This window comes from Zingiber officinale, chromosome 11A (genome assembly GCF_018446385.1).
Source record: "Zingiber officinale cultivar Zhangliang chromosome 11A, Zo_v1.1, whole genome shotgun sequence".
NCBI classification, from domain to species: domain Eukaryota; kingdom Viridiplantae; phylum Streptophyta; class Magnoliopsida; order Zingiberales; family Zingiberaceae; genus Zingiber; species Zingiber officinale.
In genome coordinates this window covers 54,443,185-54,466,699 of record NC_056006.1, presented here as the reverse complement: position 1 = coordinate 54,466,699, position 23,515 = coordinate 54,443,185, and the positions used below count along the sequence as shown (strand labels likewise).

At 39.5% G+C, this 23,515-nt stretch overlaps 1 protein-coding gene across 1 annotated transcript; it reads left to right on the top strand.

Moving 5' to 3' along the window:
• Positions 1-672: 672 nt before the first annotated feature.
• LOC122031398 (transcription factor MYBS1-like) lies at positions 673-3,303 on the top strand. The gene is made up of 2 exons (XM_042590513.1): positions 673-1,181; positions 2,949-3,303. Exons 1-2 carry the CDS (start codon positions 673-675, stop codon positions 3,301-3,303), a joined length of 864 nt encoding a protein of 287 aa, XP_042446447.1.
• Positions 3,304-23,515: the final 20,212 nt, after the last annotated feature.

Below are 23,515 nucleotides of genomic sequence, written 5' to 3'. Positions count from 1 at the left end.
GTACGACACGCATATCCATGGTATGCCTAGTAATTTTAATGTGCATGCACGGGTTTTGTCAACCGACCACGTAACCTCCTCCTTGTCATTTTCTCTTACCAAAACTGGATCACTTCTTTTTTTTTTTTTTTTTTCAGCTGTCTGTGACTGTGACAGTCACAGACAATTCATTTTCTCCTCCATTAATATTTCACAATTCCAACTTTATTCCCATTCACCCAATGCCAAAAATTTCACCCAAAACCCTAATCTCTTTCTTACTTAAGAATGAAGTGATCCAGTGACCTCAATATATACAGTCCTATTGAAGTGCATGCATCTGTTGAAAAAGGACCACTTTTATACCTTCTCATTACAAAAATTCTTCTCCTTCCTTCCAAAAAGGTGTTTATGTTTTGTTAAAGAAAAGGCCAGAAAAAAGGAAGAAATCTTACCTGTTCTCGCTTGGTTTATTCATCTATTTGGCAACCTTGCCAGGAAGACTGAACCAGCACTCAACTCTTCCTCACCACTCCAGATGTGTCTGTAAAAGCTTCCTTGTCTCCGGCATCCCTGCAACAAGCTCTAAAGATTTCAATCTCGCCGAAAGGATTGCGATCTTCAGCAGTAAAATTTGGTATATTGTTTGGATCTCAAGAGAAGAGATCAAGAAGATACCTCGTGTGGTGATAAATGGCAGCTTCGTGGAGCTTCTCTGAGGACAAGGAGTTTGAGAACTTGATTGCGGTGCTGGACCATGATGGCGAGAATTGGCTCGAGGAGCTCGCCGCAGGTGTCCCGACTAAAAGCGTCGAGGAGGTGCGAGACCACTACCTTGACCTTGTCTCGGACGTCGTCCTTATTGACTCCGGCCTCTACGAGGGTCATCACTACTTTGCGGAGGGGGAATTAGGGTTTCCCAAAGATGTTAATAGCAATAGCTCGGCTCCAGCGGAGGTGGTGGCGGCGGAGGAGGAAGTGATGATTGACGTCGAGACTGGGTTTACTCTGGCGGAGTTGAAAGAGGTGATGGCGCTGCTGGGAGATGAAGAAGAAGGTGCAGAGAAGGAGGTAGGAGGGACGTCATCATCAGAGGCAGGAGCGGATGTGGCGGCTGTGTCAGAGGTGGAGGCAAGGAAGAGGGTGGTTAAGGCGGCGGCGTCCGTGACGAAGGGGAAGAGTTGGACTGAGGAAGAGCACAGGTTGGTTGAATTTGCCTGGTGCAACTCTTTTTACATATTCTAGGATCTATTCAAAAAATTAGTGTTTATATCGATAGATCTTTTGTGGATCTGCTTGCTTATTTTTGCTAATTTTGGAAGGCAGCAGCGCTAAATCTGCTGAAGATCTTCCTCCTGCTTTCCTTTAAAGGATACCTTACATGAACTCATCTATATTTAACCATGATTCTTAAATTTAATTTAGTTTATCTTTAAATTAATTGTTCAGAAACTTTTTTTTTTATGCGATTGATAATCATGCATGCAAATATCTATCTACTAGTTAGGAATTCACTAAAAATAATATCCACATGCCTGAATTAAATAGAAAATCTTTAATAGATTTACCAAGCGATTTTTTCTAAGACATGATGCAACTACCTGATTAATTATATCTCTTTTTATTAATTCTGGTAGCAAATAGTGAATACGTTATCTGTCACAGGGTCAATACGGAGGAGGTAAATCACGGGTGACTACTAGCTTTTGGAATAATGACTAGCACATAAGTGAAGCATTTATCTCGACTTTGTCAAGATTCGAACCCCAGACCTCATGGTGCTAAAACCTCATGTACTAGTCATTAGACTGTCCCGAGGAGACACTCTTTGTTAACTCTGGCTACAATAGTTTGTTGTCTAGACATGTAGAGAAATTAAGAGAGATAGTTATGCTTCATTTGTTTTGGAAGCAAAAAGGATTGGTTGAATCACTCTAGTATTTAGCTTAATTCTTGTTCAAATAGTGAAAAGCGACAACACAGAGATTAGTTTATAGACGACAATTATTTGTCTATCTTATGATCTCGGTTGATATTCTTCAAAGATTAGTTTGTAAATGACAATTTTATTTGTTTATCTTCAATTTGATCTTTCAATATTCTTCCATTGATGAGGTTAGAAGTTAAAATTTTAGTCTACACGGGTACATTTCTTCAATGTTGAGTTGCTTTAGCTTATAGTAATTTACTCCATTTCATGAATTAGTTTATATTCTACTTCAAAGACAACAATACAAAGATTTTCTTCCCTTTATAAGAGCACTTGATGATGTTCATATATGATAATTTATCTGATTAACTTTTGTGATGATAGAAGATTAGCATCCTAAATCTAGCTGCTTGTTTAAATACATTTCATATGTTTTTCATAACATCAAAATACACCATTCTATAATTTTTTCCCATAATTTATGGTCAAAATAAAGGATAGGTAAACAAAAATATGGGTATAATAATACTAAATCTTAAAACTTCAGAAAATTAAAATAAAATATAAAAAATAAAGTAAAACATTTGAAAAGTGTATGGGTAGATATTTTTGATCATTTTTTTTACTTAATTGTTGTTTTGGAATGCATTTAGTATAGAATTAGAGCAAGTTTCTAATTGTTATGTTTCCCTTTTTTATCACCGAGAATTCATTTATTGTCAACCCTTCTTGTAAACTAAGGTGTTAAATGGGTCAATCCCCTATGATTCTGCTTGATATTGTACTATATGGGTCATGCTTGGTACAACTCATCAAAAATTCGATTGTATTCAGTAGACCTTATACAATTTGTTCATTTAGCTTTTGATATATGATTCATTTTCTTCCATTCATATATGATGCTACACAAGCTTAAGATCATAAATATCTACTTGCTCAAGCATATTTTAGTAGTTTTCATAACATACAGAATATGGTTTCATATGTATACAACTCATAGTGCAACAATAAATTAAATTTGAAATCCTTCTCTTTCAAGAATGTTCCTGATGGGTCTAAGTGTCTACGGGCGTGGAGATTGGCGGAACATTGCCAAGTACTTTGTCACCACAAGAACTCCAACTCAAGTGGCTAGTCATGCTCAAAAGTACTACAACCGAATGGAACGCAGCTCCAAGGGGATCAAGCGCCGAGCAAGCATACACGACATCAGGAGCATCACACCTCTACAGAAGTTAGCACATATGAGGAGCCTATTCTCGGCAATGAAAAGGAACAAACTTTGCAATAAGACCAACAATGTTCTAGATCAGGCAAGTGCATGCAACTTACAGGAGAGTAGGGAAGGTGCTTCTTCATCTCTAGCCAATGCTGAAGAGGCATCATCAGCATGAATCACTGCAACCTGACATATACTAATTACAAAGAAACATGTGAGAGGGCGGCAGTAGAGTTTGACATTAAAATAGTTGTCTGCATGTAAAATACTCTATGTATTGAGGACAATAGTATAATTTGGCATGTAACATATCGATATATAATGAACATAATGCTGGTAGTTTTATTAGTTTGGTATGGTACTCAGTATGCCCACATACGGTTTAAAGAGAAGTTCCAACTAAGAGGATACTGTAGTTGAATATTTGCAGCCATTTCACAGTGAAGAACTCTTTTGATCTATTTGTATTCAACTAAGAGGAGACTGTAGTTGAATCTTACAGTAACAACCACTTCAATGGAGGATGAAAAAGTAGATAGCATTCATATTTGATCCTTCAGATTCAAGGAGCAAGAAAGTTTTTGGCTTGCTGGATGATTAAGGAGTTGCAGTATCAGGAGAGTAGGTTAAGGTTTGTTCAGAATAAATATAAAATGGTTGATTAATCAGTAATTGAAGGGGCTTTCCTATTTGACATATCTGGAACTGGAAAGAGTCTTTTGGGTTGAATGGTTCTTCGCAACTTCCATTCTTGGTTTCCAGAGATCGGCTACCACATTATAAATTCACAGCTATTTATTGAAGTTGCAATTTCAGTTGACTTTTTTTCTCACAAAATATGCTGGATGAGATTATAAATGGCATTGCAGGTGGTTTAAATTGTTAGTATTAGCCCTAGTATAAATTATGAGATGATTGTAAAGGGTTCATTTTGTATCATATATCATTATTACTAAAAGGTAAAGTTAGTTATTATATTTATTTCAGTTCAGTGTCGGTTGAATAAGTATAATAATGTCCTTGGGTAGTAGGTTCATATCTATAGTATATCAATTAGTTTAATTGATAGTGAGATATTGTAGAGAACACTACACTTAATTATTTCTAGTCGAGCAATAATATACAAGGACAATATTAATAAATTGAGACTAGCATGTAGGTCAACGGATGACTTAATCTCACAAGTTATGGATATGAGATATCAGGTTGACACATGAGTATATATTAGAGAATATATACTGAATGACCCGCCATGAGAATGTTTGATGTATCGTTATAAGTCAAAAACATTTTCATGTGACTATTGATATGAATAGTCCTAAGACCTGAAGTCACTACGGTTCCTTACATAAGAAGTTGTATACTTTGGTATCGTCAAACGTCACCTGTAACAGGGTGGACTATAAAGTCGATCACTGGGTATGCAATGAATTATGCGGAGGGATGTGAGTGATGTAGATGAGATCTATCCATTCCATATGATAGAAGCGATATCTGTGGGCCCCTTGATTAGTAGGACATAAGAAAGCATGGTCATGTGCAAATGAGTTAATATGAGATATTGAGCTTATTTAATTGAGTGTGTCTACTTAGAGATTAAGAAACACAAAGGTTGATAAGAGGATGACACGATCTATTCCTCATTGATTAATCTGGATATCAAGGATAGAGGGACCAAGTCATACAAGATAATAGCCACGGAAAGGTTAAGTCAGATCTCAACTTTCTCATCACTTGGGTATCAATGATGTATTGCTAGATGTCACTCATTACTTATGTATCTAAATATTGATTTGGGTACATTGCCAATGTTACGAGAACCTATAGGGTCACACACAAAAAACAAGTTGATATAGAGATGAGTTCATGTGATAAATCATTAGATTAAGTGTAATCCGAATTGGACTCATTGAGTTAGACTCAAATAAATCAATTATTGGATTGAGTTCAATTCAAACTAGATTCGTTTAATTTGAATTAGATGAGAATCAATGAGTTAGACTCATTGGGTGAAGTCAATTTCACTAAGGATTTAAATAGTCAAAATTGAACCATTGGATTGAATGGTTAATTTTGAGCCATTGGATTAGAATATGGAAGGGCAAAACCTTTGGTATTCATGGGATGGATATATATTGTTGGTTGCTACTCGGAATACTGTCCTAGTTCCCCTGTATAAAAATTTGTACAAGCATAGAACTATCCTAATTACCCATGTGCTCTACTAAAGTTAAATTTGGATTGCAAATGATGCTTAACATTATTAATCGAAATTTCCCTTTAGAAGTTAAACTTGGATTGGGAACGAAACTTAACATTCCTACTCCAAGTTCAACCGATGTGATATTCCTAAATTAAACCATATTTGTTGCGCCCAAAGGATGTCCACATATCTCCACAATGGCATGATATTGTCCTCTTTGGGCCTAAGCCCTCATGGCTTTGCACTTAGGCTCTACCCAAAAGGTCTCATGCCAATGGAGATATCATGCATCCTTTTAACCCCATAATCTTTTACCAAATCTTTCCAATGTGGGACTCTGATTTAACCCCAACAATCCTCCCCTCAAACGAAGGACCGTAATTACTCTCATGGTCTGGGCCTCCCCGCGAGCATCTGGTCACTCTGACCTGCTCTGGGCCTCCCCGCAAGCATCCGCACCTGGTCACCTTGACCTACTTCGGGCCTCCTCGCGAGCATTCGGTCACCTTGACCTACTCTGGGCCTCCCCGCGAGCATTCAGTCACCTTGACCTGCTTCGGGCCTCATTGCGAGCATCCGGTCACCCTGACCTTACTCGCCTCCCCGCGAGTATCTGGTCACCTTGACCTGCTCCAGGTCTCCCCAAGCATCCAGTCATCCTGACCTGCTCTATGCCTCCCCGCAAGTATCCGGTCACCTTGACCTGCTTCGGGCCTCCCTGCGAGCATCTGGTCACCCTGACCTACTCCAGGCCTCCCACGAACATCCAGTCACCCGACCTACTCCGGGCCCATCCTCAACTTCGTTCAAGGTCGCTCCACTTAGCATCTAGTCTGGACCATGGCTCTGATACCATTTGTTGCGCCCAAAGGATGTCCACATATCTCCACAATGGCATGATATTGTCCACTTTGGGCATAAGCCCTCATGACTTTGCTCTTGGGCTCTACCCAAAAGGCCTTATGCCAATGGAGATATCATGCATCCTTTTAACCCCATGATCTTTTACCAAATCTTTCCAATGTGGGACTTTGATTGAACCCCAACAATCTCTTAAGGAAAACCATAAAATAATACGAATGTAAAACCAACAAAGTCACTAACCAAAGATACTTGCGACTACCACACTAGACTCCAAAATTCACATCGACTTTTTGAAAGGCAAAATGCACAAAATCACTATACTAACAAATAGCAATAAGATTGAAGAGTAATTGTCCTCGAGTGTGACGTGGAACTGGCAGCCGGGACTCTCCAAGCATTCATGACTCATCTACCTGCTACTTGGAGAAAGAAAAACCATTTTGGGGGGTGGTGAGTGTGTGGTTTATGTTTATATGCTATTTCTATTGTGTATATATTCCAGCCGAGTGTGGCTGATGTAGATTTTGTATGTAGTAATGTTTCAGATTGTCACCCGTACAGGGGAGATGCTGTCGAAATTTCTTTGGGCATGGATGTTGGGTTCTTCGAGCCGCGAAAACCGCTTTTTCGCGTCGCGGAAACCCCGAAGGACCCAAAGCCGTAGATCCGTGCAAAGATTCGTATAAAAATTCGAAAAACTATTTCTTGTACGAGTTCAAAAAATTGATCTACTACTTAGATCTATGAGGAAAAAGTGTTTACCCTTGATGCGATGCCCTTCGCGTTCCCGCTCGTCCAAATGATGCCGGATCTCAAGACCGTCAAGCGCCGGTCCTCTAGAAGTATCCACACGGACACACTAGATGGAGATGACCAAAAAACCAAGGTGTGCTAGCACCTATGTGGTTCGGCCAAGGGAGGAGAGGGAGAGGGAGAGCTTGAGAGAGAGAAGGAGGAAGATGCACACAAGTGAATGAAAAATGAATTTTTCCACCCAAAAACCAAGTGGTCGGCCACATTTCAAAATTCACATTAATTGCATTAATTGCAATTAATATGAAATCATAAAATCACATTAATTGCATTAATTGCAATTAATATGAAACCATTAAGAGAGTGGCTTTGTTACTTCCATGAGGTGGCACCCATGATGATGTGAAACATCATTATTGGTCCACCTAATGCCAACTCACCAATGAGGTGGCAAAAAGGTCAAGTCAAAATTGACCTTTGGTCTTCCTTCTCAAGTCAAGTCAAACTTGACTCCATCTCTACCATGGTGAATCTAATCCAACCATTTGATTCGAGCCAACTTAATATAATGAATCTAATTCATTAAATTAAATTGATTCAATGAGTCAAAATCTAAATTAGACTCATTTAACACATGAATCAACTTGAGTCGAACTCAAGTTAGCCCAATTAGGATTACTCTTAATCCAATTTGATTCATCAAATGAATCTAATCCTCTTGGTTCATCATATGAACCTAATCTCCACCTAATTGTCCTAAGTGTGTGACCCTATAGGTTCTTGTAACGTTGGCAATGCCCTAAACCCATTTAGGAGCATAAGTAATGAGCGGTATCTAGCAACACATCATTACTACCCAAGTTACAAGAATGTCGAGATCCGACATCACCTTGTGACTACCAATTGTGACTACTCACAAAATAATGACAAGTGTCCTTCTATCCTAGACATCTAGATTGATCAATATGAGGCATAGACCGTGTCATCCTCTAATCAATCTAAATCTTGAACTCCAAGTTAGACTCACTCGATCAAATGAGCTCAACATCTAATGTTGACTCATTTGGGCATGGCCATGCACTTAGTGGTCTCACTCTATCAAGAATACCGATGTCGCTCCCGTCATATGGGAGGGATAGATCCCATCTACATCACTCACATCCCTCTACATAATTCGTTATATACCCAGTAATCGCCTTTATAGTCCACCCAGTTACGGGTGACGTTTGACGAAACTAAAGTACATAACTCCTTATGTAGGGATCCATGGTGACTTCAGGTCTAAGGACTAATAGTCATACTAATAGCCACATGAGAAAGTATATGACACTCATATAACGATCCATGATACTTTCTCATGGCGGGTCATTCAATATACATTCTCTAATGCATACCCATGTGTCAGCTTGATATCTCTATATCCATGACTTGTGAGATCAAGTCATCGAGCTGACCTACATGCTAGTCTTATTGTATTAACATTATCCCTGAATGCTAATACTCGACTAGGAATGATTTAGAGTAGTGTTCCCTATATCATCTCACTATCGATTCAACTAATCGATTGATATAGGTATGAACCTTCTACTCAAGGATGCTATTATACTTAGTCTATTTGGCACTAATATAAATAAGTATAATAACCAAACAAATGCCTTTATTAATATACAAGAATATGATATACATGTGTCCATACAATCATCAAATGATTGGCTCTAGGGCTCTAACTAACAATCTCCTACTAGCACTAGTGCCAATCAGTATAGGCTCTAAGGCCTAAAGACCTAGTGTGACCATCATGCTTCCTTTGTGCCAAAGCCTTGGTCAAGGGATCTGTGATGTTAGCCTCTGTAGGTACTCTGCAAATCTTCACATCTCCTCTATCGATAATCTCTCGAATGAGATGGAAGCGCCGTAGTATGTGCTTGGTCCGCTGGTGTGAGCGAGGTTCCTTCGCCTGTGCTATAGCTCCATTGTTGTCACAATAGAGCTCAACTGGGTCAGCGATGCTAGGAACCACCCCAAGTTCAGTGATGAACTTGCTGATGCAGCAATATACTCGGCTTCTGTTGTAGAATCAGCTACTGTATCCTGCTTCGAACTCTTCCAGCTGACAGCACCACCATTAATGCAAAATACGAACCCTGACTGCGATCGGTAATCATCCTGATCGGTCTGAAAGCTGGCATCACTGTAACCCTTTACAGTTAGCTCATCATTGCCTCCATATATCAAGAAATATTCTTTAGTCCTTCGTAAGTACTTAAGAATATTCTTGACCGCTATCCAGTGACTTTCACCTGGATCTGACTGGTATCTGCTCGTCATGCTCAAAGCATACGAGACATCAGGTCGAGTACATAGCATGGCGTACATGATCGATCCTATGGCTGAGGCATAAGGGATCTGATCCATGCGGTCTCTCTCCTCTCTAGAAGAGGGACCTTGAGTCTTCGAAAGACTCACGCCATGTGACATCGGCAGAAATCCCTTCTTGGAATTCTGCATGGCAAACCGAAGGAGTACCTTGTCAATATATGTACTCTGACTTAGGCCAAGCAATCTCTTAGATCTATCTCTATAGATCTGTATCCCAAGAATACGAGATGCCTCACCTAAGTCCTTCATTGAGAAGCAACTCCCTAGCCATGTCTTGACAGACTGAAGCATAGGGATGTCCTTCCCAATGAGTAGTATGTCATCCACATACAGTATGAGGAAGACAACTATGTCCCCTACAACCTTCTTGTAGACACAAGGCTCATCTTCATTCTTGATGAAACCAAACTGTTTGATCGCATCATCGAATCGAAGATTCCATCTCCGAGAAGCTTGCTTTAGTCCATAAATGGACCTATGCAACTTGCATACTCTACTAGTATGTCGTGGATCTATCAGGTTGTGTCATGTACACATCCTCGAATAGGTTTCCATTCAGAAACACGGTTTTGACATCCATCTGCCATATCTCATAGTCATGGTAGGCTGCAATAGCAAGCATGATCCGAATGGACTTAAACATCGCTACTGGAGAAAAGGTTTCATCATAGTCAATACCATGAATCTGCTTGAAACCTTTAGCTACCAAGCGACCCTTATAGATAAGTCCATCCATGTCAGTCTTTCTCTTAAAGACCCACTTGCACCCAATGGGTTTTACCCCTTCAGGTGGATCAACCAAAGTCCATACTTGGTTGGTGTACATGGATTCTATTTCGGATCTCATGGCTTCTAGCCATTTCTCAGAATCTGGTCTCATCACAGCTTCTTGATAGGTGGTAGGCTCATCCTCTATGAGCACAATGTCATCATGGTCAGACAAGAGAAATGAGTATCTCTCAGGCTGACGACGTACCCTATCAGACCTGCGAAGAGGTATGTCTACTTGAACCGGTTGTTGTTCCTCAACTCCTTGTGGAACAACATCATCCACAACACTTTGTGGTTCCAGTTCAATTTCCATCGAGGCATCAGTGCTATTGTTCGCATCTTGAACTTCTTCAAGATCGAACGCACTCCCACTAGTCTTTCTAGAAACAAAATCCCTTTCTAGAAACTACCTTGTGCTGACTGGGAATGTAGAAGTAATATCCCTTAGTTTCCTTGGGATATCCGATGAAATAGCACTTGTCGGATTTGGGTCCTAACTTGTCTGAGACTTGACGTCGAACGTAAGCCTCACAACCCCAAATCCTCATGAAAGACACCTGGGCATCTCTCCCAGTCCATATCCTATATGGTGTCTTTATCACGGCCTTGGATGGAACTCGGTTGAGTATGAAAGTTGTCGTGTCTAGAGCATATCCCCATAGATATGTCGGAAGATCTGTGTGACTCATCATAGATCGTACCATATCTAATAAGGTACGATTCCTCCTTTCGGATACACCATTCCACTGTGGTGTTCCAGGAGGAGTGAGTTGAGATAAAATCCCACACTCAGCTAAGTAGTCACGAAACTCATGGCTTAAGTATTCACCACCTCGATCCGATCGAAGTACCTTAATACTCTTGCCAAGCTGGTTCTTCATTCTTGAATTCTTTGAACTTTTCAAAGGATTCAGACTTATGTGTCATCAAGTACACATAACCGTATCTACTAAAATCATCAGTAAATGTGATGAAGTATCTATAACCGCCTCTAGCAGCAACATTGAAAGGGCCACATACATCACTATGTATGAGTCCTAACAAATCAGTTGCTCTCTCGCTATGCCCACTAAAGGGGGTCTTGGTCATCTTGCCTCGTAGGCATGACTCGCATATCTCATATGATTCTAAATCAAATGAGTCCAGCAAACCATCCTTATGGAGCTGGGATAAGCGCTTGTCATTTATATGACCTAAGCGACAGTGCTAGAGGTATGTTTGGTTCATGTCATTTGACTTGAACCTCTTGGTACTAATGTTATAGATAGGGCTCTCAAGGTCTAGAATATAGAGTCCGTTTATTAGTGGTGCACTACAATAGAACATATCTTTCAAATAAATAGAACAACATTTGTCTTTTATTATAAAAGAGTATCCTTTCTTGTCTAAACAAGAAACTGAAACTATGTTCTTAGTAAGAGCAGGCACATAACAACAATCATCTAAATCTAGTACAAGCCCAGAGGGCAGAGATAGTTCCTAGCAGCAGCAACCCGTGCTCCATTGCCTACTCGTAGATCTATCTCACCCTTCGTCAATGCCCTGCTATTCCTCAGCGCTTGTACATTAGTACAAATGTGCGAAGCACATCCCATATCTAATACCCACGATGAAGAAATAGAGAGGTTGACTTCTATAACATTTATACCTGAAGTAGAAATCTTATTTCTCTTCTTCTTAAGATCTTCTAGGTATTCTTTGGAGTTCCTCTTCCAGTGCCTTGCTTGTCCTTGATATAGGTGACAAAGATGTTCAACCATATCGTAAGCGCTCATCAACTCATGTTGCTTCAAGCTCGAGTTCATGGTTGCGAGCATAAGACAAGACACATCTAATGCGTCATCTTGATGCTTCTTGTAAGCTTCTCGGTCTGCTCGCGTGGCAGGAGCAGGCTGCTCCAGAACGTACAGCTTACGTTCTTGGGTGAGAACTATTCTCGTGTTCCTTCCAGGAAATTTGCTCCGTTGAGCTTGTCCTTCTTAAGGGCGGATCGCAGAGAGAAAATGTTCGTTTGACGTCATGGTTATCTACAACAGAAAATGCGAAATAAATATCATATTCTTTTAAAAATCATTTAATTAGGCCTTTTAATTAAATGATGCTCCCACTGAATTCTATAATTCTTGTGGGACAAGATCCACATCATACTAACCCTTGAGTTAGCTTTGGCTAATACGCCCAAGGCTTAGTATGATCGGTAGGTAACGATTACCAATTACATCTCTATGCAACTCTTGTTTATAGAATCAATATCCGCATTTATATTAAAACTCGAGTTTGCTTTGGCTAATACGCCCGAGAGTTAATATAGATGTGATTTTGACCTATCTTTCCAACTATTGGAAGAATGCCTATAGTTGACTCGATCCAACCAAGTAACTATGAATACTCAATCTAATTGAGTTTTTATTCACCCATGCGTTGATAGACGGGACCAAGATTGTCCCTCTGTACCCTACCAAGATAATATGTATTGCTCTGCTTTGGCAGATTCAACAATACATGTGATCGAGGTAGTGATAGGTATCACGGCACGGTTAGGCATTTTAGAGTTGGTTCGATCTAGATCTAATCTAATCGAGAAGAATGCATCTTGTGCACGACTTAGATCTAATCTAATCGCAAGGGTGCATCATGTGCACGACTTAGATCTAATCTAATCGTTAAGGCACTAATTAATTAATTAATTATTAAATATGCATCAGATACATAATAATTAATTAATTAATCTATTTGTGATTTAGTCATGGCCCTACTACGATCTTCTCAAGCCAATGAGAAGATTGATTGGTCAACCTAGGGTCAACAGCTTCTCCAAGCGCCTCCCTTTGACCACCTTGTGTTGCTCGTGTCTGCCTCGGAACTCCGTCTCGTGTGGACCCTCCACCGCTCCAATTTGTACATTACAATTTGAAACTCGAGTTACATTCGAGTCTAAATCTAATTTACAACAAGAATAAAAGACGAGGCACGACGCGCAGGTCGCGAATAATAAAATAAATACAACACGCGAAAACACATCACAGCACGCAGGCCGTATTATGAATTACAATACAACCAATCATATTAGGCTTTGGGCCATGACTATCACAAATTAATATATATAATTCAAAATTATATATTTTCATAATTTTCTATAATTTTAAAATTAATTTTTACAATTTTACAAGTAAAATTTCCCGGCGGTCCCGTTTAGCGGTTTCGGGCGCAATCGCGGAACGGATCCCCTTGCGGGGCCCAGGGGCAGCGCCCCTACCCGCGATCTAACCATCGCGAGGGTTCCTTTGCGATCCAACAGCGCCTAAACCCGCTGTCCCAAAACGATTTGGGCCGAGACATTACCGTTTCGGAAAAATCTTCCCGACGGGTTCGTTTTTAGCGATTTCGGGTGCGATCGCGGAGCAAATCCCCTTGCGAGGTTAGGGGCAGCACCCCTACCCACGATCTAACCATCGTGAGTTGCTCCGTTGCAATCTAAAGGCACCCGAGTCCACTGTCCCAAAAGATTTTGGGTCGAAACGAAGCCGTTTGGAAAAATTCTTCCCGATAGCCGAAGCCTACAAGTGCCGAGACACTTGTGCTTCGCCTATAAGGAAAAATTACCCATAAAAACATAAAAATTGAATTTTTACAGAAAATCACAGAAGCTTTTTGTTTTCCAAAAACCAAAAACTAACTCGTACAAGTCTTTGCACGTGGCTCTGATACCACTGTTGGGTTCTTGTTCGCGTCGCGGAAACCCCGAAGGACCCAAAGCCGTAGATCCGTGCAAAGATTCGTATAAAAATTCGAAAAACTATTTCTTGTACGAGTTCAAAAAACTGATCTACTACTTAGATCTATGAGGAAAAAGTGTTTACCCTTGATGCGATGCCCTTCGCGTTCCCGCTCGTCCAAATGATGCCGGATCTCAAGACCGTCAAGCGCCGGTCCTCTAGAAGTATCCACACGGAGACACTAGATGGAGATGACCAAAAAACCAAGGTGTGCTAGTACCTATGTGGTTCGGCCAAGGGAGGAGAGGGAGAGGGAGAGCTTGAGAGAGAGAAGGAGGAAGATGCACACAAGTGAATGAAAAATGAATTTTTCCACCCAAAAACCAAGTGGCCGGCCACATTTCAAAATTCACATTAATTGCATTAATTGCAATTAATATGAAACCATAAAATCAAATTAATTGCATTAATTGCAATTAATATGAAACCATTAAGAGAGTGGCTTTGTTACTTCCATGAGATGGCACCCATGATGATGTGGAACATCATTATTGGTCCACCTAATGCCAACTCACCAATGAGGTGGCAAAAAGGTCAAGTCAAAATTGACCTTTGGTCTTTCTTCTCAAGTCAAGTCAAACTTGACTCCATCTCTACCATGGTGGATCTAATCCAACCATTTGATTCGAGCCAACTTAATATAATGAATCTAATTCATTAAATTAAATTGATTCAATGAGTCAAAATCTAAATTAGACTCATTTAACACATGAATCAACTTGAGTCGAACTCAAGTTAGCCCAATTAGGATTACTCTTAATCCAATTTGATTCATCAAATGAATCTAATCCTCTTGGTTCATCATATGAACCTAATCTCCACCTAATTGTCCTAAGTGTGTGACCCTATAGGTTCTTGTAACGTTGGCAATGCCCTAAACCCATTTAGGAGCATAAGTAATGAGCGGTATCTAGCAACACATCATTACTACCCAAGTTACAAGAATGTCGAGACCCGACATCACCTTGTGACTACCAATTGTGACTACTCACAAAATAATGACAAGTGTCCTTCTATCCTAGACATCTAGATTGATCAATATGAGGCATAGACCGTGTCATCCTCTAATCAATCTAAATCTTGAACTCCAAGTAGACTCACTCGATCAAATGAGCTCAACATCTAATGTTGACTCATTTGGGCATGGCCATGCGCTTAGTGGTCTTACTCTATCAAGAATAGCGATGTCGCTCCCGTCATATGGGAGGGATAGATCCCATCTACATCACTCACATCCCTCTGCATAATTCATTACATACCCAGTAATCGCCTTTATAGTCCACCCAGTTACGGGTGACGTTTGACGAAACTAAAGTACATAACTCCTTATGTAGGGATCCATGGTGACTTCAGGTCTAAGGACTAATAGTCATACCAATAGCCACATGAGAAAGTATATGACACTCATATAACGATCCATGATACTTTCTCATGGCGGGTCATTCAATATACATTCTCTAATGCATACCCATGTGTCAGCTTGATATCTCTATATCCATGACTTGTGAGATCAAGTCATTGAGCTAGTCTTATTGTATTAACATTGTCCCTGAATGCTAATACTCGACTAGGAATAATTTAGAGTAGTGTTCCTTATATCATCTCACTATCGATTCAACTAATCGATTGATATAGGTATGAACCTTCTACTCAAGGACGCTATTATACTTAGTCTATTTGGCACTAATATAAATAAGTATAATAACCAAACAAATGCCTTTATTAATATACAAGAATATGATATACATGAGTCCATACAATCATCAAATGATTGGCTCTAGGGCTCTAGCTAACAATGGACTCCTATAGGGGCTGACAATATTACAAAAGTTATCAAATATCAATTTCAAAGATCGACTTCCAGGTTAAACATGGCGATATACTAAGCCTTCTTGGGTATGAGATCATCCACCACTTCCTAGACAAATCCTCATAAAGAAATCGGATATTTAACTTCATACAGTAAACTAGGTTTAACTATAGAGACCTCAATAGAAATACATTATCGAAACATGAAATCAAAAAATAAAATCGATAACAAAAACGATAACTAAAATCGATAACCTCTTGTGTTTGGTTTTCCAAGATCTATACAAAAGATGAACTAGTTATGATGCGGAAACTAATAACTAGTTATACCTTTTGTACCTTATAGACCTCTTGATCTTTGTTAGTTAGAGCACTAGAGCCAATCATTTGATGATTGTTGTATGGATTCATTGTATCATATTCTTGTATATAAATAAAGACATTTGGTTTGGTTATTATACTTACTTGTATTGGTGCCAAATAACTAAGTATAATAGCGTCCTTGAGTAGAGGGTTCTTACCTATATCAATCGGTTAGTTGAACCGATAGTGAGATGATATAGGGAACACAACTCTTAATCATTCCTAGTTGAGTATTAACATTTAGGAACAATGTTAATGTCACGAGACTACCATGTAGGTCAACTAGATGACTTGATCTCACAAGTCATGGATATGGAGATATCAAGTTGACACATGGGTATGCATTGGAGAATGTATACTGAATGACCCGCCATGAGAAAGTTGTTGGTTGCTACTCGGAAATCCCAATGGCTCCATTGTACAAAAATTTTGTACGTGATCTGAACCTTTCCGAGCTACCATGTGTTCTTTTAAGTTAAACTTGTATCTCCTACGGAACTTAACACGTTTGATTCCAAGTTTAACTTATATGTTACTTTAGGTTTAGATTTGGATCTCCTGCGAAACTTAACATGTTTGATCCAAATCACCTAGGTTATAAATTCAATTAAATATTAGTTTCCCAACAGAAAATTATGGAAAGAGTTTTATAAAAAATTAGACTCATTCCTATTTCCTTTTAATTTTTTCTTTTTCTTTCCTTTTAATTAATCAATCCGAGATTGATTTATTAATTAAACAACTATTTGTTGATGTTTAATTATTTGACCGGCTCCTTGCTTGGGCACCAAGCAAGGTGGCCGACCACTTATTAAAAGGGAAAGAAAAATTTTTTTTATAAAATTTTAAAAGAAGAAAACTTCTAATAAAATTTTACAAACTCTTTTTTTTTTCTAATGTGGATATTAAAAGGAAAGTTTTAAAATTTAAAACCAAGTTTTAAAATTTAAAACATCTCTAATAATATTTTTTTTTAAAAGAAAGTTTTATAAATTTTACAACTCTCTTTTAAAACCTTGTGGCCTAATTTAAATTAGGAAAATTTTAAAATCTCTCTTTTTACAAATTGTAAATATATGAGAAAATTTTAAAATTCAAAAACAACCTTCCTAATTTAAATATTACGGCCGGCCCCTTTGCCCAAGGCAAGGGCCGACCACTTCTAGAGAATACATGGCCAGTCATTGCTTGGTCACCAAGCAATGAACCGACCCCTTCTTGGACACCAAGATAGGCTTTTCTTTGGATGGACTTGAGGTTTTATTAAGGCTACAACAGGGACCTAGAGGAGAAATTGGTTTTGACCTTCCGATGAGCTTGAGTATCCCGTGCTCGCCTTGAACACACAACTCAAGTTCATCGATAATAACTCATTCCACTAGAGAGTTATTACCGCACTACCGCACCAATCACAAATTACATTATGGGCTCCTTCTTATCATGAGTGTGTTAGTCTCCCTGTGTTTAAGATTACGAATGTCCACTAATTAAGTGAGTTACTGACAATTCATTTAATTAATATCTAGTTCCAAAAGTAGTACCACTCAACTTTATTATCATGTTGGACTAGGTCCACCTGCAGGGTTTAATATGGCAATCCTTATGAGCTCCTCTTGGGGACATTCTCAACCTAGATAACTAGGATACAGATTTCTTCTATAATCAACAACACATATATAAGTAATATCATTTCCCAACTTATCGGCCATATTGATTTATCGAACTAAACCTCACCCTCTGATAAGTCAAAGAAATAAATATTAAATATACATGCTCATTATTATATTAGGATTAAGAGCACACACTTCCATAATAACTAAGATCTAGTTCTTTTACTAAGTCAGTACAAAAAGAACTTACCTAAATGATCCTACTCAATACACTTAAACTGTATCAGTGTAATTTATTAGTCAAGATAAACTAATACTTAATTACACTACGTCTATTCTGATGGTTTGTGTAGGACCGTTGCGGCCGGCTAGGAGGGGTTTGGATAGCCTGTAAAACTCAAAAACAAACCCTCCTCGAACTCTTTAAACTAACACTTGCATATATAAAGTAAGTCGATAAATTAAAAGCATAAAGAGAAAGCGAGGAACAAAAGGTTTACTTTGTTACAACCGATGTGGTTGTTAATCCAAGGAAGATTAAGCTCACTAAAAATCTCCTTCAGGCGGAGAAGTCTCGTACAACAATGTAGCGTAGAAAACAGAAGCTAAACTAGAACAGAAGCGCACAAGTGTTTGGAATTACAATTTAGAGTTCGTTGAAAAGCTTCTGGACCAAGACTATATTTATAGCCTTGGTCGGGGCGCCTGGAAGGGTTCTGGGCGCTCTGGGGGGATAAAACTTATCCCCCAATGTTCAGATCGAGATAAATCTCGATTTGGTCAGCTTTACTGGTCCGGGCGCCCCGGAGCCCAAAGTCAACAGGAGTTGACTTTTTCATCCGGGACCTCTTCTCCGTTTCAGTCCCGCCTCGGTCCGGGTCTTCCGCTCCAGATCCGCTTACTTGGGTGATCTCTGCCATCCGGAATAGGGCTCACCCGAACCCAACTTCCGGTCTTCTCAAGCGTGCTTCCCTCCGGCTTCTCGTCCCTCGGAATTGCCGCGTGTTTCCTTCTCGTCCGTCGGTGTACTCTTCCACTGTGCCTCGTCCCTCGGATGCACAGCGTGCCATCCTTCTCGCTAGCTGCGTCTTCCGCTCGAGTACCTGTGCTCCTAAGCTCCTGCACACTTAGACACAAGGTTAGAAACAACGCAGGACCTAACTTAACTTGTTGATCACACCAAAACAACCTTGGGGTTCCAACAATCTCCCCCTTTTTGGTGTGATCAACCCAAGTTAAGCTAGGGTCAAAACTAGACATAAAATTAAAACAAGTTATTGCAATAATGTGTAACAAGATAGAAAAAATTAAATTTCAAAAAAAATTTTAATTTTTAATTTGTACCTCCCCCTAGACTTATACTTTCCTTCTCCCCCTTTGATCACAAAAAAATGGGGTTCAAAGCAAGATCTAAAGGTTAATATAATGAAAATATATCTCAATGATTTTCAAGGAAAATATTTCCAAGTCAAGGAAAATTTCTAAGTCAAGAAATAACTTTTGAAAAAAACTTCTAAGTATTCATCATCAATAATTAAAAACTTTCTAAGACGAAAAATTTATGCAAGAAAATTTAAGAGAATTGATAACATTAAAAGAAATTTTCTATGCATTTATTTATTTACATATTCTAATGCTTTTATAGAAAATTTTAAATTTCCATTTTAATTTATCATAATTTCTTAACATTGAAGCAAGAAATTTTGAGCATGTAGAAATTTGTGCAAATTGTAACATGTCATTTTCTATTATATTTTGAATTCCTAATTTGTAAAGATATTTCGATAATATAAACTTGATAAAGTTTTTCGACAATACTTCTGATTTGCAAGCTTCGTTCGACAAAATATTTTGTAATTTGCAAAAGTATTTTGACAACATAAATGTGCAACAATCTGTAGATAATAGATTTACTACTCCGAAAAACTCTTTCGATAATATCTCTAATTTGTAAACTTTGTTCGAAAAAATATTTCATAATTTGCAAGATTCTTTTGTCAAATCATTTTACGATTCGAAAAACTCTTTGAACGAGATAATTTATACTTCGGAAAAATTTTTAGATCCGGAAAAAGTTTTTGAAAAATTACTTTGTGATTCGCAAGAATCTTTCGTCAAAACATTTTGTAATTCGAAAAATTCTTTCGATGATTCAATTATTGATTCGCAAAAATCTTCAGGTAATTTGATTAATTGAACCAGTTGTTCAGAGGTTCGAGTCCATATCTTACTTACCTTGTCGGTCGTTGGTTCTCCCCCTGTTGAAATTACTTTCTTCCGAAGATTCTCCCCCTTCATTGATCTCGGGATGTACTTCGGCTGTTGGGGCTGTCTCGGTAATTTCTTCCATCTCGGATTCTGATGATGGCTCGATGTCTATTGAGGGGACGACTTCAATCAGTTTTTCGTAGAGTTTTGAGAACTTTTCCCAAAGTTCTTTTGAGTTGTTGTATTCGCTGATTCTTTTGAGATCTTCATTTGGTATCATGATTAGGAGATGAAATTCTGCCCGTCTGTTTGCCTTCGATTCGTTACGTTGCTTTTTGTTCCAGAGACGTAGATCGAGTCTTTCTCCGTTCGTGTTCTTTGGTTCTTCATAACCAGATTTTAAAATTAAAGAAATACCAAGGTCTGAGTTAAGGTATACCTCCATTTGTTTCTTCCATGAAGAAAACTCCCCCTCGAATGCTGGTGGATATTCGCTAGCTCCGACCATCGTTTTGTTGCTTCAGACGGCGGTTAGTCCTTCTGAGGCGTCTCAGCTCTTATACCACTTGTAGGACCGTTGCGGCCGACTAGGAGGGGGTTGGATAGCTTGTAAAACTCAAAAATAAACCCTCCTCGAACTCTTTAAACTAACACTTGCATATATAAAGTAAGCCGATAAATTAAAAGCATAAAGAGAAAGCGAGGAACAAAAGGTTTACTTGGTTACAACCGATAAGGTTGTTAATCCAAGGAAGATTAAGCTCACTAAAAATCTCCTTCAGGCGGAGAAGCCTCATACATCAATGTAGCGCAGAAAACAGAAGCTAAACTAGAACAGAAGCGCACAAGTGTTTGGAATTACAATTTAGAGTTCGTTGAAAAGCTTCTGGACCAAGACTATATTTATAGCTTTGGTCGGGGCGCCTGGAAGGGTTCCAGGCGCCCTAAGGGGATAAAACTTATCCCCCAACGTTCAGATCGAGATAAATCTTGATCTGGTCAGCTTTACTGGTCCGGGCACCCCGGACCCCGAAAGTCAACATAGTTGACTTTTTCGTCTGGGACCTCTGCTCCGTTTCAGTCCCGCCTCGGTCCGGGTCTTCTGCTCTGGATCCGCTTACTTGCGTGATCTCTGCCATCCGGAATAGGGCTCACCTGAACCCAACTTCCGGTCATCTCGAGCGTGCTTCCCTCCGGCTTCTCGTCCCTCGGAATTGCCGTGTGTTTCCTTCTCGTCCGCCAGCGTACTCATTCGCAGTCTTCGTCCCTCGGTCGTCGACCTTCTTGCTAGCTGTGTCTCTTGCTCCCAGAGCAATCTTTCCGCTCTGGCTTTCATCCCTCGGAACCACCGCGTGCTTCCTTCTCGTCCGCCGGTGTACTCTTCCGCAGCGCCTCGTCCCTCAGATGCACAACGTGCCGTCCTTCTCGCTAGCTGCGTCTTCCGCTCGAGTACCTGTGCTTCTAAGCTCCTGCACACTTAGACACAAGGTTAGAAACAACGCAGGACCTAACTTAACTTCTTGATCACACCAAAACAACCTTGGGGTTCCAACAGTTTGTTCCTTTCCATCTTAGTCGTGAGCAACTGTTTATAATTTATAGAGAACCGACAACATGATCTTCTAAGTGTGACTGCACACTTCATGTTATCTACTATATAAATTAATTGAACAATTCTGCCAGGTTATCTGCTGATGCTATCTTGGCGACGACAACTTCTCCTCGCTTGACGATGTCTCATATCAGGTGGTACTTACGCTCTATATGTTTACTTGCCTTATGGGCTCGTGGTTTCTTTGAGTTTGCAACTGCTCCACTCTTATCACAATAAATTGTGACGATCTTGGGCAAATCAGGAATCACATCTAAGTCCATTAGAAAGTTCCTGAGCCATACAACTTCTTTGGCTGCCTCAGAGGCTGCCACATAATCAGCTTCCATGGTTGAGTCTGAGACGCATTTATGCTTAACACTCCTCCATGCAATGGCTCCACCTCCTAAAGTAAACACATAGCCTGATGTAGACTTACTGTTGTCCCTATCTGATTGGAAGTCCAAATCCGTGTAACCCACAGGGAGTAAATCGTCTGCTTGGTAAACTAACATATAATCTCTAGTCCTTCTCAGGTACTTTAATATATGCTTCACTGTAGTCCAATGTCCTTGTCCAGGGTTACTTTGATATCTGCTAACCATGCCCACGGCAAAATAGATATCAGGTCTCGTACACAATATTGCATATATAAGGCTTCCTACAGCCGAAGCATAAGGAACTGCCTTCATGTCCTCAATCTCCTTTGATATTTTTTGGAGACATCTCTTTAGATAAGGCTACTCCATGCCTAAAAGGTAAGAAACCTTTCTTGGAGTTTTGCATGCTAAAACGAGCAAGGATTGTATCTATATATAAAGCTTGGGATAGGCACAACATTCTTTTCTTGCGATCCCTTATAACTTTGATCCCAAGGATGTGTGCACATTCTCCTAAGTCCTTCATATCAAATTGTTTGGACAACCATACCCTTACGTCTGATAATACCTTGACATTATTGCCAATTAACAAAATATCATCTATGTATAGTACAAGAAATACCACCATGTTTCCATTACACTTCTTGTATACACAAGACTCATCCGGACACTGAATAAATCCATATGAGTGGATTACTTCATTAAACCGGATGTTCCAAGATCTTGAAGCTTGCTTCAGTCCATAAATGGACCGATTAAGCTTGCACACTAGATGCTCTTTGCCCTTTTCAATGAATCCTTCTGGTTACTTCATATGAATGTTTTCTTCAAGACTTCCATTAAGGAAAGCTGTCTTGACATCCATTTGCCAAATCTCATAATCCATATGAGCGGCATGGATAAGAGTATCCGGATAGACTTAAGCATAGCTACCGGCGAAAAGGTCTCCTCATAATCAATTCCCTGTTTCTGAGTGTACCCCTTCGCAACAAGCCTTGCTTTGAAGGTTTCTACCTTTCCATCTGTCCCTCTTTTCCTTTTATAGATCCACTTGCATCCAATGGCTTTTATACCATCAGGTGGTTCTATAAGCTCCTAGACGTTATTAGAATACATAAATTCTATTTCGGAATTCATTGCCTTTTGCCAAGATACTGCATCTATATCTTGGAGTGCTTCATCATATGTCCGGGGATCTGGTTCATGTTTGCTTGGGATCAAGTCCGAAGACTCACCCAAAAACATGAAACTCTCGGGCTGCTTACAACCCTCCCACTACGACGAGGCACTGTCTGTGGTTGTGTATTATGTGTGACACGTGTTGCAGTCTCTTGTGGTACTTCATCTTGTACTGTTGGTAGTGAAGTAGACGTGTCCTCTCTAAGTTCTTCTAGAACAATTTTACTACTGGGCTTGTGATCCATTATATAGTCTTCTTCTAAAAACTGGGCATTGGTGCTAACAATGACCTTCTGGTCTTTAGGACTATAAAATAAACCGCCTTTCGTTCCTCTGGGATACCCCACAAACATACGAACTTCTGTACGAGATTCTAACTTATCAGCATCTTGTTTCAGCACATATGCTGGACTACCCAAAATCCGAATATGTCTTAGACTGTGTTTTCGCTCATTCCATAATTCTGTGGGAGTAGAAGATACTGATTTAGAAGGTACTAAG